We start from the raw sequence: 17761 nt of genomic DNA, 5'->3' as shown, positions 1-17761 counted from the left end.
TGAGGTTGTCCAACAAGAAGGACTGCTGCTAAATTCCTGTGACTTGAATGATTTTTTTTTTAATTCAGATCAGCTGAGCTCAGACTAATCAGCAGTGTTAGCTGATTATCACATAAGGATCCCAAGCATTTCTTCCTTGTGAGGTTAAGACTGTCCTAGAAAAAATTTCCTTTTTCTTTAAGCAAAGCATTCAGTCTTTCTAAATCCCTTCTGCAGATTTAGTCGTCTAAGGTATTTACATTTTTTTATTTCCAACAGTGCAATGTTATCTGTGGCTGAACATACTTCTGATTTCCTCTTGCAGATAGCTGGAGTTTCATAGCAGGTTATAAACACAAGCAAAGGCCCCTTACTTTCTCTGTTACTCTAAATTCCCATTAGTAGATGCAAGAACACACAACTAACTGCCCATGTTTATACCCATAGTACAGAATAAGAAGTAGTAAGTGTGAATTGATTTGTCCTAGCTTCTCTGCTAGGAAAGTTTAGTGGAACGGCAGCAAAGCACTGGAAATAAATTACAATAGCAAAGTGGATCTGCTCCATAGGATCCTTTGATCACAGAATTTCACTGTGAAATTATATTCTCCTGTTGCCCCCCTGTCCTCGAGGGCTCTTCTCTTCAATTGGCAGTGGTGTCAGATGGAGGTAAACATCTCACTTTGCTGAATGGACACTGCCTTCCTGTGAAGGTACTGCAAGTGATGAGTTGAAAATCACAGTACATTCTATTAAATTCTTTCTTTTGTTTATGAACAAGGCAAGGGAGATTGCAGTAATACTCTGTAGCTAAAATGTTTATTCATTTCTCTCTTCCTTAGGTTTTATGGACGGAAGATGCTGAATATATTGATGAGTCATCCAAAATTTGATGGACATTTGAAACAATTTCTCCCCTCCCGTGACTTACAAGTTGTTATGGCAACAATTAAGCAGAAAGTAAGTGCTTGGCAGGAGACACATCTCCTTTATGCAAGTTCTAAGATTGCCAATATGAGATTAAGCACGTTTAAACTTCCTTTATCTCGTTCTTCTTTTGCTGTATCATTTTGCTTCTGGAAATGAACTGTTGTTTCTTAGTGTGTTTATCAGCAAACAGTGAAGGAATCAGTGTGATTAGAAATAAAAGGTTGTCTGTTGAATATCAACAACAAACAGGGTAGGAAGCCAGGAGAAAATCCCTAAAACCAAAACCCCATATAAACAGCCTGTTGCCCCCACCCTACAGAATAAAGGAAGCAGTAGTGCCAACAAATTTCCCAAATAAACAAATATACACAAAGCTATCACAATCAGTGGTGATACTGTCTGTGTTCTGGGAATGCTGCCCTGCTTTCATGCACTGCAGAAGAAGCTCTGTGGATTTGGCAGCCAGTAGAAAATCATCTCTCTTTTTCCTTTTGTTCCTCTCCATTTATATTCCAGAAAAGAATGTGTCTTTGTGCAGGAATAGGGAGAGTGAGAACCAAATCAACTCTCTAACATAATGGACCAACTTCCAGAGAGTCCAAAAGTTTTCTGCTGTTCTCTCTGAGAAGGCGTGTTCCCTATTAGTCTGCATTATTCCCATTTGTGCTCATAACTGATGATTTACTGCTGCCCGTCATGGTAACACCTACAAGCTGCCTTAGGTTTGTGAAGACAAGACCTCCAGCAGAGACTGCAGGAATCTCTGGCCCTCTTCCCTCTCTACGTTATGAAATGTGTTCTTAAGCCTTTCTTCATAGGTGTGATCTTGGTGATAATCTGTGCTTAAGCAAATGATTTCCTGTCTTACCTTTGATAAATTAAAGTGCTTTTTTAATGTATGTATTTAGGGGATAGAAGACCGTATGTCTGAACCTCCATCTGCCAAAGGCCGCAGGGAGTCCAGGAACAGTGGCTTGATGACATCAAAAAATTTGCCTTCTGATGAAGGGTACTGAACTCTTCTGTTTTATCTGACAAAACATGTGACAAGCTTTTCATTTGCTCTCCTCAGTAAAATCTTTCTGGTGGAGCTGAACTGTGCCAGAGTATGTTTCCTGCTCCACAGAACTTTTTACGATGAAAAAAGTCTGCTTCTGCTCTAAGCTGAAACAAGTTCTCTAGGGGGAGTAGGTTTCCTCAAATTGAGAGATGACAAGATAACTGCCAGTGGCAGCTCAGAGCCAATGCAATCGTTAGGAGAGTGGTGTAGAGGCTGTGAGAGGGTCGTGTTTCTGCTGTTTGACTTCAGACTTATGTTTTCAGTCAAGACTTCTTAGCAAAGTGAAATCTTTTTTCTTTTATTTTTTTTTTTTATGTGGGTAATTTTGCTGAGAAGTCCCAGTCTGGAATGAAGATGCCGATCTCAAAATGGCACTTTCCATGCGTGTGGTTTGACCTAACTCAATCAGTCGTTTTCAAACAGCATCAGCAAGATAACTTCTGACCAGCTTTGGAAGACAGTCAACTCAATGTGAACTTTTTGTGTAGCTGTCTGTCATTTAGACCTACGATGAGTTTTCTGATGGACAGCATCTCCTCAATGATGCAGATTAGCATCCAGATAGGAAGTTAGTCTCCTCATGCCAGTGAGAAAACTACATGTTACCTGTTTTCCTCTGACAGCAGAGCATACTGTTGTGCTCAGTGATAACAAGATGACCGCATACATCCCTACCATGGTTGTGATGCTTCCCTGCTCATGCCAGGGAGAAATTGATCAAAGGGAATTGTTTTCACTGAGTTTTCTAAGCTGTGAATCTGTCTCTAGAAAAGCCATACTGTGAGCACAGTAGTGGCTTGAATGACTGAGGTTTTCATCTGTGTTACCAACTCTCTGAATCCCTTCAGATATGCCCTTTAATGTCTTTTGAGTGGGATTCATATGATCATATGAGCTACTTATCCAGATTCCCATGCATATTATAGAGATGCTTCCCCATGACAACTCATTTCCTTGTAATATAGACAACTCATAACCTTGAAGTAGTGCTTATTTTTCCCTCCAGATTAATGCTAGATGACTACTTTGAAGACATCAGAAGATAACTGAGGTGAATTCTATCCCTGGTGCCTTGGTTTTCCTGAGTAACCAGTAGTGACAAAGTTACTTAGAGGCTGCATCCTGTAACAATTGTCGTGAGATCAAAGCTGCTTTTCCGATCAGCATCTAGCTGAAATAACTTCATTAGGAAGTCTCCTCAAATGTTTTTCTCTCAATTAACTGACAATGTCATTACTAAAAGGACTTACTTTGTTTTTACTTTCCCATTTGAGGTCCAGCTCTGATGTCCTCCTCTTACCCCGTCAGACAGTTCGGCGCACATCTCTTCGCACTGTGGAGGAGATTGAACAACTCAGGGAGCTTAACATTCTCCTGTCAGCAAAGGAGTTTCAGACACGAATAGAGGGAGTCATGCTCCTCCTAGATCACTGCAAAAGCAACCCCCAGCTCATCTCAGCAAATATTGTCCAGGTAACCAGTCCATCTCTGTAGCTCCTTTCCCTTTAGTTTCCTTCCCAAGCTTGTCACAGTGAAATTAACTTCATCTGCACTACATGGTATCCATTCAGGACTGGCTAGTCCCCTCTCAAAATAATTTAATTCAGCTCCAGGTTCAAGGCAAGCAATTTCAGTCTGATGTATTTCTCTGGCAGGTGCATTGTTGCTGCTGTTCAGGAGGCAATGATGGAGTTTACTGTTGCTGTAGCTTTTGTTGTCTCCTACTCTGTTAGGTGGAAAGAAAGGAAATCTAGACACTGAACGCTTGGCAATTCTTCCATAGAAGAATGGCTTGGGATGAAGGAGAGAAGTATCATGCGGGTGTTGATTTAAAAATAAGGATACTGCTGTAAACTTTGTCTTTTTTTTTTTAAATTATTATTATTAATTATTATTATTTTTTTTATGAAGGCACAGTTCAGGCCACTCACTTCCCTTCTCACCTCTTTTGTGGTTGGGAAGGACTGTTCTCACCCTTCTTAGGGCTTCTCTTTTCTTTTTGCAAAGGTAATAAAAATAGCTATAGACATGGCTTCCTTCTTCCTGTTTTTTTTTTCCCCCTTTCCAGAGAATATGGTGCCTGGTAAAGTGGTTGACATTGCTTGAAGGAGAAATGGCACAACAATTTAAACTCTAGAAGTCTAGTTTAGAGAGATGGTTCACCTCAGAGGTGGTGTGGATCCTCAAGAGTTCATCAGAGCCCTGCACTCTTCCAGACCCAGGTTCTGAGACAGAGACAAAACAAAGAGAAACTCCCATCCGCACCCAAACCTTGTAATACTGCCTGAAAATCTTTTAACCCAGCCTGAGGTTGTGGAAAGTCTATAGTAAGTATCCCTCAGGAAGACAGTAAATTCATGCTAGCGAGCATTAACCTGACAGAAAGTGTTACATTTGTCTATAAGTGGCTGGGAATTTGTTTCTAAATCCCTTGTAGAAAGACAGGCATTTTAACCCAGCTTTCGCATTGTTTGTTTTCTTAACAGATTTTTGATGTTTTTGTCCTGAGACTTCAGGATTCCAATAAGAAGGTGAAGCAGCAGTCACTGGCAGCTCTGGCTTCAGTTATACCCATTCTCAGAGACACCTTACACCCAGTGCTGGTTTCTCTGGTGGCAGCAGTCACTGACAACCTGAACTCAAAGCACACAGGGATTTACACCACGGCTGTGAAGGTACTGGAAGCATCCATTGCTCACCTAGGTAAGGCTGACCTGGGACACTGACTGTTCTTAATTGTGAGCTCTATATTTTAAAGCCAAGTGAACAGCCATCTGTGGATAACCTGTTGTTGCCTGGAGAAATATTCAGCAGCTGCAAGATGTTTATGAAGTCCTGCATGAATTCTTTCTAACCCAATCTGTTATATCTTATTGTGATGTGCAGTTGAATGGATACTGCTTATCATCTGGGTTATGTGCCTGATTATTAATTCAGTAGAGAGGATGCCTAAGCACCTGCCAAAAGAACATGAGTGAAGCAACTAGCACGTCATGACCATTTTCTCCTTTCTTCCTGGGAAACTCTGTGTTTTTTGTTTGTAGTGAATTACATTTTTAAGACTTGCATTCTGGTAAGTTTATGTCCAGAGAATCAAGGTGAAAGTGACATGTCTTTTTCCTTGAAGCATGTCATGGGAATGGTGATGGAGGCTCTTTGCTCTGCTGGGCTTTGTTCCCTGCTCAGGCATCGGCAGCTATCCCAAGCATCTGGCCCAGAGCCTTCATCTGGCTCTTGCTGACCTAAGGCTTTGAATTCACCCATTTTGCAGTCTTTAGGCAGTAGCTTAGCTATGTGAATCTCAAATGAAAATGTTACTTTGAATCTGAAGATTGAGACTTAGAATTTAATAAGATTATATGTTATGAGAGATCGCAGGGGAGATCAGATGAAGGATGAAAATTCTTGCTGGAGAGTCAGCCTGGAGGGTAGAAATACATTGGCTCCCCTCTTCTGCTAGGGTAAGGAGTCCATTATCATCCCTTATTCTGGATGCTCAGACAAGAGGCCACAAGTCTGCCAGCAGATGTAAAATGCATTGCTGCAGCAGGGAGGTGGTAAGCTTCTGATCTGCTCTGTGTCCTGAACCACACAGCGTGCTGCAGGGTGTATAGTTCTGCTGCCCGCCAGGATCACCTTGTTTTTTTTTGATCACTGTTTTTGGAACTATTCCACTGCAATCTGCTCTGGAAACTGATTATATGTGCGTGGGTAGTATGTTTTTCTTAATAAATGCATATGGGACACAGCCCTGAGGTTAGCTCCCCACTTCTCATGCCGTAGGTTTCAATTTGCTTTAATTTGCAGTCACCTGAAGAAGATCAGAAAAGCAGAAATAAAGGGATGGGGAAGGACAGAGAATTTCCACTAACATTTTTTTTTTCTCTCAGCTCTGCTTTTTGTTTGATATTAATAATTCACAACAGTGAGCACAAGGACAGAGAGCTGACTGCTGCTCCATACGAAGGAAGGGCTGGTAGGGTTGGCTGCAGCCAGAGGACATGGTTCAAAAACAGTTCTAAGTTTGCAGAAAATATTCTTTCTGACTCTTAGGTTATTCTTATGCATTGTATTTTAGGCAGATGGATCCGCTGGAGGATCTATCTGCAAGGATCCAGTGGAGAGGTGTTGACTTTGACTATTTCTCTTCCTGCACACATTTCCACCAGGGAGAGACACCTGCATAGATCCCTGTAGTTTGCTGAAGGTGTTTACATCTTCCTAGTGCAGTGTTTAAAATTTGGCTAGATGAATACAGCCTTCTCTGTTTCTCTCTTGATCTCCTGGTGTAGATTTAAAAGCACACTGATGATACCTATGCTACCACTGCCATTTCTGCAGCTGTCACATGAAGTTTCCATTTCCTGGAGGCTCTTCATCTGGTGTTTACTGCAGCTGTGACTTCTATTGAAATGTGAGATGAGAGCTGATGTGTATTTCTGCATGCAAGGAGTTTGGTTTCAGAAAGATGGATGCCATCAATAAAAGTGTTCTCTAGAAGTTTATTACACTGATTAAAATCTACTAGAGAAAAGCAGGTTCCAGATAAAGTGCTTGGCTTCTAGGACTGATGCCAAGTTTGTCGATCGTTCGTATCATTTATGCTATTTATCAAATACCCTGAATTCCTGCCAGTTCTAACTGGTGGGCTGGGTGACCAGGAGCTCTGATGGTGCAGTCCTTACACACCACTTCCCAGACAAGCTTGAACATTTACCAGTGTTTCCCCGGATCCTTGAGAGGCTTTCTTTCAAGTGCTGTTTGTCCACTTTGGTGCAGAACAACAAATCTTGATGTATAACTTAGCTAGAATTCAGGGACAAAGGGACTTTTGGAGGTTCTTTGGGCCCAGTTTGAGTTCCCAGATGATTTGCTTTGCTACTGATGTGAAGGTTTAGTGGTGCATTAGAGCTCCTGCAGGACAGCTTCCTGGAACACCCTACATTATGTGTATTAGTTGGTCCTGTCTACTTTCCACTTTCTACTTTCTACTTCTTGGTTTTCTTTTTTTTCTTTTTTTTTTTTAAAGGGAATTCATGATTTGCCAAGCTCATTTCTTTAGAACAAACAGGTATAAATCTAGCTGTAAATGATGGCTTGTTCCAAATGTTGTTCTGCATGGGGCAAGATCGCTCTAGCCAATAACTACATAGCCAAGGTCTGCTGTAAATTCCCTTGCCACACAGATTTATGTCAGCTCTGAAAATGCAGCACTGGGTGAACACGCCTGAAAAATTTAGTGTTGAAGAGGCAGGCCTTAAAGGGAAATTAACAACTTTCTCCACACCAGCCTCTATGGATCCAGTGCGTTTGCTGACCTGTTGCCTTTCTATGTTCCAAATATGGGGTTGTGGGGAGAAGGGTGTGAGACCTGTCCTGCTGTTGGTCCTGACCCATTTTTTTGTGGTGTTTGGGAGAAGGTTGGGGAAGAGATGCCAATCCTCCTAATAGAGGATGTGATAACCAGATCCCTTCAAGGTTTTGAATGGGGCTTTCAGTCATCTTTCCCCCTTGCCAATTTTGAGAGATCATCGTGAATTTTCAGTGCTGGCAGATGTCAGAACAGGAGCAAGGCATGTCTGTTGCTTATCAGGCAGACTTTGCACAGACTTTCCAGCCAGTAAGGCAGGGTTTATTTTTTGTGGGTTTGTTCATTTTTAAGGGCATGAGAACAAATTCAAAAAGGCAACTGAGTCAGATATATTTTGGAGTTTCAGCACTTTGGGCTTTAGTAGAGGAAGGAAGGTTCTACTGACGGAAATGCCTGAGCTAAATCTGAGCTAAATCTTCCTCATGCTTTGAAATTTTCTGCCTTTACAATTTAAAATCAAATGGCAAATGACCAAAAAAACCCAACAACAGAACTCTCTGAAGGATTGTGTGATGCTTCTAGCTTAGAGTGAGTGAGTATGTGCAATGTCTTGCCCCATTGCTCCATTGAGTTTCCTAGCTGAGAGCCCAGCTATTGCTCTGAGTCTGTGTGTGGATGTGGTGCAGATTCTGAGTTTGAGGTGAGATTTCCTCATCTGTCAGTTTTAATGACACATGCAGACATGCAAGCTGGTTGTAAGATGACTTGATTGCTCAAATGTAAAAACAACAACAACAAAAAAACCCACACAAAACAAAGCCACTTTGTAGATGGGGCAAATGAAGCCTTGGCACCAAGACATAGATCTTGTTTTCCTACATCTGTCCTAATCTGTCCCCTGTCATGAAAGAAATGTGCTGCTGCCTGACTCCAGGGTGTGGGGTCAGAAGAGCAGCCCCCATAGTGCTCAGTCATCAGCTCTGTTGAACAGGGGAGGGGAAATCTTCTCCTATAAGTGGCAGCACAGCAAAGAGCTGAACACAGTGAAAATGTGAGCATGGAGAAACAGATTCTTTTGTTCTTATTGCGAGTGCTGGACCTGTCCTGTGTCCAGCAGTTTAGCTGACATCTTATGCAGAGAGTTAGAGCTAAGTCAGTAAGAATTGAACTGACTGCTGTCTTGTTGTTTCTTAACAGCAATTAAACACCACTCAGTCTTTCGGTCTCTTGAGGCAGCTAAAGCAAAGTTTGGGTAAATTTGTTATTGACTGGTGCTTTTAGTGTTTTGAAAGGCATAGGGCTTTTGAAGCTCTTCCATTGGAAGGTGAATTGTGATTATGAACAATTCTTCCTCATCCAAATCCCAAGTGTTCCCATGAAACCCTGCATAGGTACCAATAGTATAAATTAATTAACATTTTGTGCTGGTGTAGATCTCTAGAACTCAGTTTGGGGTTTTTTATCTACTTTTTTTTTCCAAAGCAGCAGCTGTAGGGTTACTCTCAGGAGAGGAACAGCAGCTGCCAATATTGCAGGAATGTGAGTGAAAAAGCAAAGTGTCTGTTAGGAAAGGTGAATGAGAAGACTGTAATTACCAAAGCAGAAAATTAATTGAAGTAGCAGGATCAATTCCTTACTGTATGCTTGCCAAAAGATCAGTAGGGACTCTCTTTTTATACCTCATGTTAAAAGGAACTCTTAATAGTACAGTGCTATTTAAAACTGCCCCATGAGCATTCCTTGTCCGAGAGAAGCTTTACTCAGCTTATCAAAGTGGTAAGACTGGAGGACTGCAGACCAATCTGCACAACACTTTATAACTAAAACAAGGCCCCATATCAATAACGGGTAGCATAGGAAAAAAGTACACGTATATGATGGTCAAGTACTGGGAAATCAGTTTTCGGCCTCTGTGCCAACGCCTGATTTCAGAGATGTTACAACAGCCCCTGGGAGGAGATGGTGTTGATGATGAGTAGGTAATTCTCTCTGATAAAAGTAACTTGGATCCTGGTATGTAGGTCCTAACAGGTGAGTTACAGTGTTAACACTGGTTTATCCATTAGGAATGAATGGATGTATGGGCTCCTGAGCCTTCCCTGACCTTTCTCCTCAAGGTTGGAGAAGTTCACCTCGCAAAGTTCTGTCGTGCAAAACCCGTGTATTGCTTATGTGTGATTTATATTTGGAGGGCCCTGATGAGAAATGTGTGACACTGCTCTTTGTGCAGCACTTCACTTCATATGTGCAGATGTGACACGAAAACCTTTGTTTTTGAATTTTGAGTCCTCCCAAGTGAACTTCAAAGAAAGAGCAAACGCAGAAACTGGCAGAAATATGTTTTATTTACAGAACGCCATTACCTCTGCCTTCCTTCCCCACCCCTTCTAATGACCTGTTCTACTGAGCAGAAATTAACATTTCTCTTTCAGACAATGCATTACTGCTGCAAGCATTGGCTCACCGAGTGCGTTTCCTCAGCGGCCGAGCCATGCAGGACGTCACGGAGCAGCTCTCAGGTACTGCCTGCTTCAGCCAACCTCTGCTTTTAAGTCATGCATTCTCCTGGGAAATGGCAAATATTGAGTGGGAATTCCTTTGAATATTCAGTTCAGTAGCTTCATCAAACACCTTAAGGCCGTGGCTTGTCTTCCCTGCAAAATACGCATAGAAGTCATGTCTGGTAGGGTTTGCCTGCATGCTGTCATGGTGTGCAGTGTGAGATTGGGGTGCTGAGCTCTCACTGGGGCATCTCAGGACGTGCCTCTGGGAATGAGAGGAGCTAAAAATACCCTGTCCTGCTCCTCTCATCTTAGGACAGTGCAGGAAAGGTCAGGGAAGACTCTGGGAGCTCCCTTTTCTGAAGCAAATGACAATTCTATAGAAAAATGCGTGGCAACTGATATTTTTGAGGATTGGTTTGATTTGTCAGCACAGGACTCTTGTCTTGCTGTTGGAAATGCTGAAGGCTGCATCCTGCATAGCCCAGGCATTATAGTTGACATCTTACGGGCAAGATTAATGTGTAGGGCAGGGTTTGGCACAGAAATGGGCAGCAAAGCTCAACTCACAGAGGCTCCCTGCCTGTGCTGCAGACCCGATATGGTGCTTTGACCATTACAAGGTGTGCAAACAGCCTATTTCTGTATCAGTGGTGTCCTACATGCTAAAAATGCAGCTGATAATTGGTTTATAATAGTAGCTTACTGTGAGTGGCAACAGCCAAGGAGTGAAAGAAATGACAACCTCAGTAAAAGCTAGTGGAGGCTATTTATAACCTTGCTTTAATTAGGGCTAAATCCACTGCTAATTATGCCAGCATCTTTTAATCCAAGATTTAATATGCTTTGCTTCTTCATTATGAATCTCAGAAGGACATGTTTAGCCACAGCAAATGTAAAAGTGCCTTTAAAGATCATTTGAATAAAGTAAATCACCATAAACATGTAATTTAATTTTACAGTTGTTTTAATCTCTTTTTGAAAGAAAACATTTGAACATAAATTGGGATTATTCTAGAGAGGGCAGATGTTCTCTCTGGGATTTAGAGGGAACAGGCAACTCTTTCTCCTATGGAAGTCCATAGCGACTGCTGTGCTTAATAAGCACTTAAGCTCAAATCAACTTCCATTTAAAAATAGGTATAATAACCTTGTTCTGCTTTCCAGAACTGTTCTTAGATTCTTGCAGCAGCTGTTTAAATGTTAATGACTGAAGCTGGGTTACCAGCATACAGAAAACCAACGTCCTTTCCCTGCAGAGTAATGAATGGTTACTGCGTAACATTTCCACTGAGCGGAAAATAAGAGCTCTGTCTCCTGGCCACTTCAGATTTTGATATCTCAGCAAAATCTTCCATGCAATGAGTCTGTCTGTAGTAAATTTTTGTTTGTATTTAATACAGTTCAGTTTGGGTAATGGCCTGGGAACAGATTTCAGAGCTGCAGAGCTTGTTTTTTTGATGAAAGATTAAGTAAAAGTTTCTGTCTTCGTTTCCCTCTTTCAGGGAGCACTGCCTGGATAAATGCTATCGAAGTTTTCAGATGCTGAAATGCTGTGGCAGTGGGATCTGGGTTATTACCTTGGGTGTTCTGAAGTTGGAAACAGTTGCTCATTAGGGGCCACCAAGTATGAGGGGAAAAAGCTCAAATCAGACCTTTCAGCCAAAGATATCAGTTAGTCACTGATGTTTCTAATTTGACTGTCAAGCTTCATGCGTCTTTTGTGGGCTGAAGTTCTGAAATGTGGTATAGTACTGCCATTTGCTGTGTGCCACAGAATAAAGGGCACTGCCAGGTTAGACAGTTGCATTTTTCATCATTTGTCATTCATGCATTTTTCATCAAAGGTCACAAAAGAAAAATTGTTCTCTTTATTAGAAAGCTTTCTATTACTTCTATTACTTCTCTAAGCTGCATTTCAAAATCTACTTCAGTTAGTTTAGATAACTTCTTCACGGAAATAAACAGGTTTGTCACTTTTGTCATTGGTAATATAGAAGTCGTGAAATAAATTACCAAAGGTGTATGATGCACTTTGCCAAGTAAGTCTATCTTGGACACAGAGCCTCCGATCTGGAGAAATTATGGTCCTTAGCAGTCATAGGATCATAGAATCACCAAGATTGAAAGAGGACTCCAAGATTATCTGGTCCAACCATCCACCTACTACCAATGTTTCCCCACTAAACCACGTCTCTTAGTTAATCCATTAATTTCAATATGCGGTCAGCCTGTTTGGGGATCACTGAGTTCACTTGTTGGCATTGACTGGAAAACCCTTCAAAGAACCAAAACTACAGGTACTTGCTTGCACTGAGGTTGTTAAGAAATTTGTCTCTCTTGCCTGGCAGTGCTTGTGGCATCTGTTTATCCCCGGAAAGCCCACGTGGTCGAGCGCTATGTCCTGCCTGTGCTCTGGTTCTTCCTGGGCAACATGATTGGAAACGGTGTCCTGCCCGGGCGAAGCAGCAATGTCAGGGCTGCGGTCACCAAGCTTGCCAAGAGCCTCCACCAAGAGATGGGCTCCAGCCTCAAGGAGCATGCTGCCAGCCAGCCTCCACACGTGACAAAACACCTCTGGCACGTTTTGGACCTGGATGGTCAGTGAAGAAGGCTTGGTGTCCTCCGTGCAGCTGGCAGAGACCCTGGCATTGGTTTTACTCCGATTCTGAAGCGCCAGATTTATCCTACAGAGTTTAGCTACAGACGTATATAGTCTATTTTGATGTAGGCTGTTTTTTAAAAAAAGGAAATATTTTTCAAAGCTTTTATTTCTTGAGCTCCTCTTTCCTGCAGAACTTACATAGACATGAAAAAAAAAATAAAAACCCATGTGTAAATGCAACTTGTAACTGTAAAAAGGAAATAATACATTTATATACATACTTGGACAGTGAGAGATGTGCATATATATTTACTTACAGTGTAAGAGATGGGTTTTGTAAGCGTATGAGCTGCAGAATTAGATAGCTTGCTGTCAGTGCAGTAGCAGATGCACAGGTCAAGCTCTCTGGTACCAGAATAGGAGAAATGCCCTTGGCTTTGCTGAAATTCCCCTCCTATTCCAAGGGTTGTATCTTGTCTATTGTCCCCTTTCCTTCCTCATGTAACAGGCTGATGCACAGAGATCCTGGGGCAGCAATGGGCTGAGGATACCTCACTCCAGATTTTGTGTTATAAGCTGTGATTGGCACTGTGGAACAAATAAAGCCTAATTTTAGTTTAACATATACATTTTCTTAACGTTTAAAAAGACAGATAAAAAAGAAAAAGGACCTGTCCTTTAAGAAATTCAGTGTTTGCCTTATTTATGGATGAATAAGCACTTCTTGATCTGAGATTCAGGAGAGGAGGTAAGTGCCAGTTCTTTGCCACACAGAGGTTTGGAAGTTCAAAGGGGAGAAATCATGAAAGAAAAGAGGACAGGCTGAAGGCAGCAGATGCTGATGCTTACTCAGATAAGAAAATAGAACAGCTTGATCTATGCTCATATGCTGGCAGAATTGTGAAAGAAATTAAAATGGAAGTTTTGGAGAGAAGAAAAAATTGAAAACGAATGGTATGAGACACAATGGGGCTATGGTAAAAGGACCTTGTATTGAGGTTGGGAGTCAAAGAATAAGCAGGGAGATCTCTCCAGCCCAAGAGTACTGGGGTTTTTTATTTACTGCACCTGATTTGTATGTCTAAAGCCAAAGAACTCCAACTTAATAAATAATATTGTCACGTTCAGTCACCTATTCAGGAAACACTTTTTCAGTACATAACTGAATTGGTGGAATTATTTGTCTCTTTTTGCAAAAATATGGCATGGGATCTAGGTGAGGGACTTGGCTCTGAGACACTGGTGTGTCAGGAGATCCTGCAGAGACTGCTAGAAATCTGTAGAGATGGTGCAGTGCTTTACAGTTTGGCATCCTAACAGTTTACCAAAACCAGGTGTGATGGTGTTCTGCAGAGTACCACCATGCATCAAAATATTAAGTGGATAATGAAGAATACTGGAGGGTGGCTGAGTTTAAACAGCTGATCTTGAATGGTATCACTTCATTAAACTGCTAAAGTTGGCTGCTGCATGAGTTCTACTTTCAGGCAATAATTTTTGTAGTAGGTGGCATTCCTAGAGGACTTGGTCTTGCTTCTTCCACATCCAGAGTTGCTTTTGCTGTTTCCCTCTGCGGATCATCCCTCTGGAGCCCTGTACATGCTGTTGTGCACAAGCTGCTTTCGCTGGGCTGAGTAGAAACTTCTTTTTTACTTTATCTGTGCTTGTGTCCTTGGGGATGCAGAGAGGAGTATCTGCACTTGGGAGAAGTTGTTTTTTTGTGCACCTCAGAAGAAACCTCCTAGAGCTTATTTTTTATGTGTTTAGTTGTAGGACTTGCAAAGTATGTTTAAAAAGTAACTTGTGTAACTGGTTTATTTAACTCCCTCCTGGCCTTGAGCATTACTTTCATGCATGCCCCATAGTAAGTGAGAATAAAGCACTGCCTACTGCTACCTCTTTTCTGTCCAGGTGGTTGTTTGCTCTTTTGTTTTTGAAACAGAAAACCTCTCCAGCCAAGACAGTTTCTCTATGACAGAGGTACTGTCTTACCACAGAGAAATCAAATTTAGCCATTAAGGTGTCTGTTTGCAGCAAGTAGAGAGAAATAGGGGTTAAATGGTATGTGTTAACGCAGTTCAGGTGAGCTCTCCTGCCAGCTGCTTGCACTTAAGAAGTTGCTGTGCAGCCATTTAGAGTATTTGGAAGCAAGGCAAAGGGCAGGGTTGAACCTTCCTCTAGAACTAGTAAAAGATTGTAATGTTTCTTCTTTTTTTTTTTTTCTAACTTATCTTTATTGTAATATTCTAGAAGTCTTATCAGAAAGGAGACTGCAAGCTATGCTTACAAGGGCCAGTTTAACTCATCTGATTGTTGCGCAGTACAGCTTACTAGACCATGGAAGATAGCATAGCAAAAAATACATGTGGCAATCTAGTTTGTTGGCTTCCTCTACCCTACAGCCTGTCAGAGCCCCAGGAGAGATCCCTGCTGACACACACTCTTCTCCTGCTGAAGGTAAGAGCACTGTCATCGATGGAAGGTGGGGGTAATATGGTGGGGTAATAAGGAAAGGGTAATATGGTAGGAGTACCACATGCAGAAAGCCCATGTTTCTCTAGACACTGGGTAACGACCTTGTGCCATCTCCCAGTGTAAGGGGCACAGGAGCTTTGGAAGATGAAGTTGTGTGGATGGAGAGACCAATGCTATGTGCTCTGAGTCCACTCTGCAAAACTCACACGGGCACTTTCTTATCACCAAGAGTCAAAGCTTGTGTGTGGTGATATGGTTTGTCTAGGTCTCATGGCACTTGTGTTACAGTAATGTATTATACCCCAACTCTCCAGGTTCTCTACAGCCATGCAACCAGAAAACCCTGTGTGAATGCAAATATACAATCTTGCTGGTGCCAAGAATGCTTGGGGGATGGGGTTGGTATAGAAAAATGAATGGCAAACAGGGTAGTAGGAAGACCAGGAAGGAAGTTCCTGAGTTGTCATGCTGAGACTGAAGGTTAATGTAGTAAATAATGCTGATGCTGCTTTTGTCACATTGCTAAGAGAGCTGGGGCGGAGAAGAAAGAATCCACCAGAAGAGAGTGCTCGTGCTGAGGTGTTGTGTTGTAGAGCATAGCTACAGTAATTGCAGCAGAATTTGTTCTTGCCAAGGTTAAGGGTGGGCTTGGGAGCCAGTTGCTGGGCCCTTCTGTCAAGGGGAGGGAGAGGGGCTGCACTGAGGTGGCTATTTTCATCCTTGTTAAGTAGAGATGGTGGGAATAAAAGTGCTGGCATTGCTAACAAATCCCTGCCAGCTGACACTGAATCCTGATCCTGGGATAAAGCCTTTGATGCAAGCAGAGGTGAGAAAACCACTCCAGCTAAAATTAGAGCTGGCCTGAACCTTTAAGCCTCCACTCTGCCTTGGTATCAGTGCCTGACAAGAACAGTGCCTGTGCTGGGCCAACAGACTGCCTCCATGTATCCTTAAAGTCCCCCGAGAGGGTATCCAAATGAAATCAGCAGTGATAAAAGAGTTTTTAAAATCTCTCTGTGTTTATAGCTGTGTCTCAGATAAATGAAGGCTGTACTTCTTTTCACAGCCATTTAGCACATTTCACCTCTGCTGTGTTTACAGCAGAAAGCAAAAACTGTTCTGGAGGCTGCAGTGAAGGCTGTCATTGCCTGCTGTGTTGCAGGACATATGTGCTCAGTACTGAGATGTGCCCAGGCTCTTGGGCACAGCCTGAAATTTCATATCCCATGTGATTTGAGTGGTGCTGGTTCACCTGCAGGAAGATGCACCCTCTCTGCTTGTCTATGTGTTCCTCTGCACATCTGTCCTGCTCTGTGTATGTTGTCAGCGTAAGTAATATAGGCTATAAAGCTGCTTAGTACTGATGCACTTCTGTCAGTACAAGTCCTTGTGCTGAAATGTACTACTGTTCAAGAAGGAAAACTGGCTCTATTAATAAGACGACTTTCATATAGGTATAATTGTGCAAATATTTGGATCTCTATTACTTTGGCTGTTTATTTTGGCAGCTTTTTAATTTCAGTGTTCTTCAGTGCAATACTAAATCATCTCACTCGCTTCAGTAGGTACTCTTGCAGGCTGGACCTCCAGCAGCAGTGGGACCTCACAGTGTGATTTGGCAGGTGCTGCTCTTTCATCAACTATTGATCCTGCAATTAAGTGTTCCAGTGAACGTAATGGCAACAGCTGTGCCTGCACTCTGGTTCTGGCCAGAGTGGTCATTTCACACCTGTAGGAAAATTTTTATTTCAGACTAACAGACCTGCTGTAATGCAATTCCAATCAGAAATACATTTGACCTGCTTTAATGTTTCCTTGTTGGCACTCTCTATTTCTTTGCTGAGTTCTTCGGACTCCTTGCCAAGATTTCTTTGTTCCTTCTGTTACTGCTGTTTAATATTTAGCATTGGCATGGCATCACTTTTTAATGTGGTTGGGACACAGTGTACCCGAAAAATCCTGTATTGTATGCACTTTCATAGGTAGACATAGTCTGTGCTCACAATAAATATGAACAAAGTCAACATGGCCCAAATCCCAGAGCTTTTCACATGTGCAATTTGAATTATTTCTGGCTCATAGGTGTCTTTTATCTTGTTTTATACATATAAAAAGGAGATGTCTTTTACAGGGAAAAGGTAAACTGCTTTTTAAATGGTATGTACATGTATGTTTATCTGGAACAGCAGCCAGATAGTGTTATTTGTGATTTGGTTGTGGAAGGAGGGGTTGACTGTGAGACCAATGATAGGTGAGAAAGGTTTCTCAAATACTTTTATCATAGAATGTACATTTATCATAGAATGTTTTGAATGGGACCTTAAAGATTACTCAGCCCCAACATCTGCTGTAGGCAGGGCTGCCCCCTACCAGTTCAGGGCCCATCCAACCTGGCCTTGGGCACCTCCAGGGATGGGGCACCCACTGCTCTGGGCAGCAGTGCCAGGGCCTCACCAACCTCTGAGTGAAGAATTTCTTCCTTGTATCTCATCTAAACCTGCTTTCTTTCATTTAAAACAATTACCCCTTGTTTTATCCCTATATGCCCTGCAAAATATTTATCTTCATTTTTCTTATAATCACAGAATGGCCCATGTTGGAAGGGACCTCAAGATCACGAATCTCCAAATCCCTGCCACAGGCAGGGTCACCAACCTCCACGTTTAATACTATACCAGGCTGCCCAGGGCCCCATCCAACCTGGCCTTGAACACCTCCAGGGATGGACAGTGCATCCACAGCACATTTGGGCAGCCTGTTCCAGCACCTCACCACTCTCATAGTAAAGAACTTCCCTCTGCCACCCAACTGAAATCTTCCCTCCTTCAGCTTAAAACCATTTCCCTGCTGTTATCTACTCTTTCAAATAATTGATTCCCCTCCATTTTACAGACTCCCTT

The 17761-nt window shown here is 42.2% G+C and overlaps 1 protein-coding gene across 1 annotated transcript in view; it reads left to right on the top strand.

Moving 5' to 3' along the window:
• Positions 1–14425, top strand: part of TOGARAM2 (TOG array regulator of axonemal microtubules 2) — a 35782-nt gene extending 21357 nt beyond the window's left edge. Inside the window, exons 15-20 of the mRNA XM_042810183.1 lie at positions 822–939; positions 1818–1918; positions 3244–3442; positions 4456–4672; positions 9713–9799; positions 12133–14425. Coding sequence (XP_042666117.1) covers positions 822–939; positions 1818–1918; positions 3244–3442; positions 4456–4672; positions 9713–9799; positions 12133–12389 — 979 coding nt within the window. The 3' untranslated portion in view covers positions 12390–14425. The remainder of the gene's footprint in view (positions 1–821; positions 940–1817; positions 1919–3243; positions 3443–4455; positions 4673–9712; positions 9800–12132) is intronic.
• Positions 14426–17761: the final 3336 nt, after the last annotated feature.

This window comes from Centrocercus urophasianus, unplaced genomic scaffold, assembly GCF_019232065.1.
Source record: "Centrocercus urophasianus isolate 14NV4802_14NV808 unplaced genomic scaffold, USGS_Curo_1.0 seq_10, whole genome shotgun sequence".
NCBI classification, from domain to species: Eukaryota; Metazoa; Chordata; class Aves; order Galliformes; family Phasianidae; genus Centrocercus; species Centrocercus urophasianus.
This window is presented reverse-complemented; position numbering and strand designations above follow the sequence as displayed.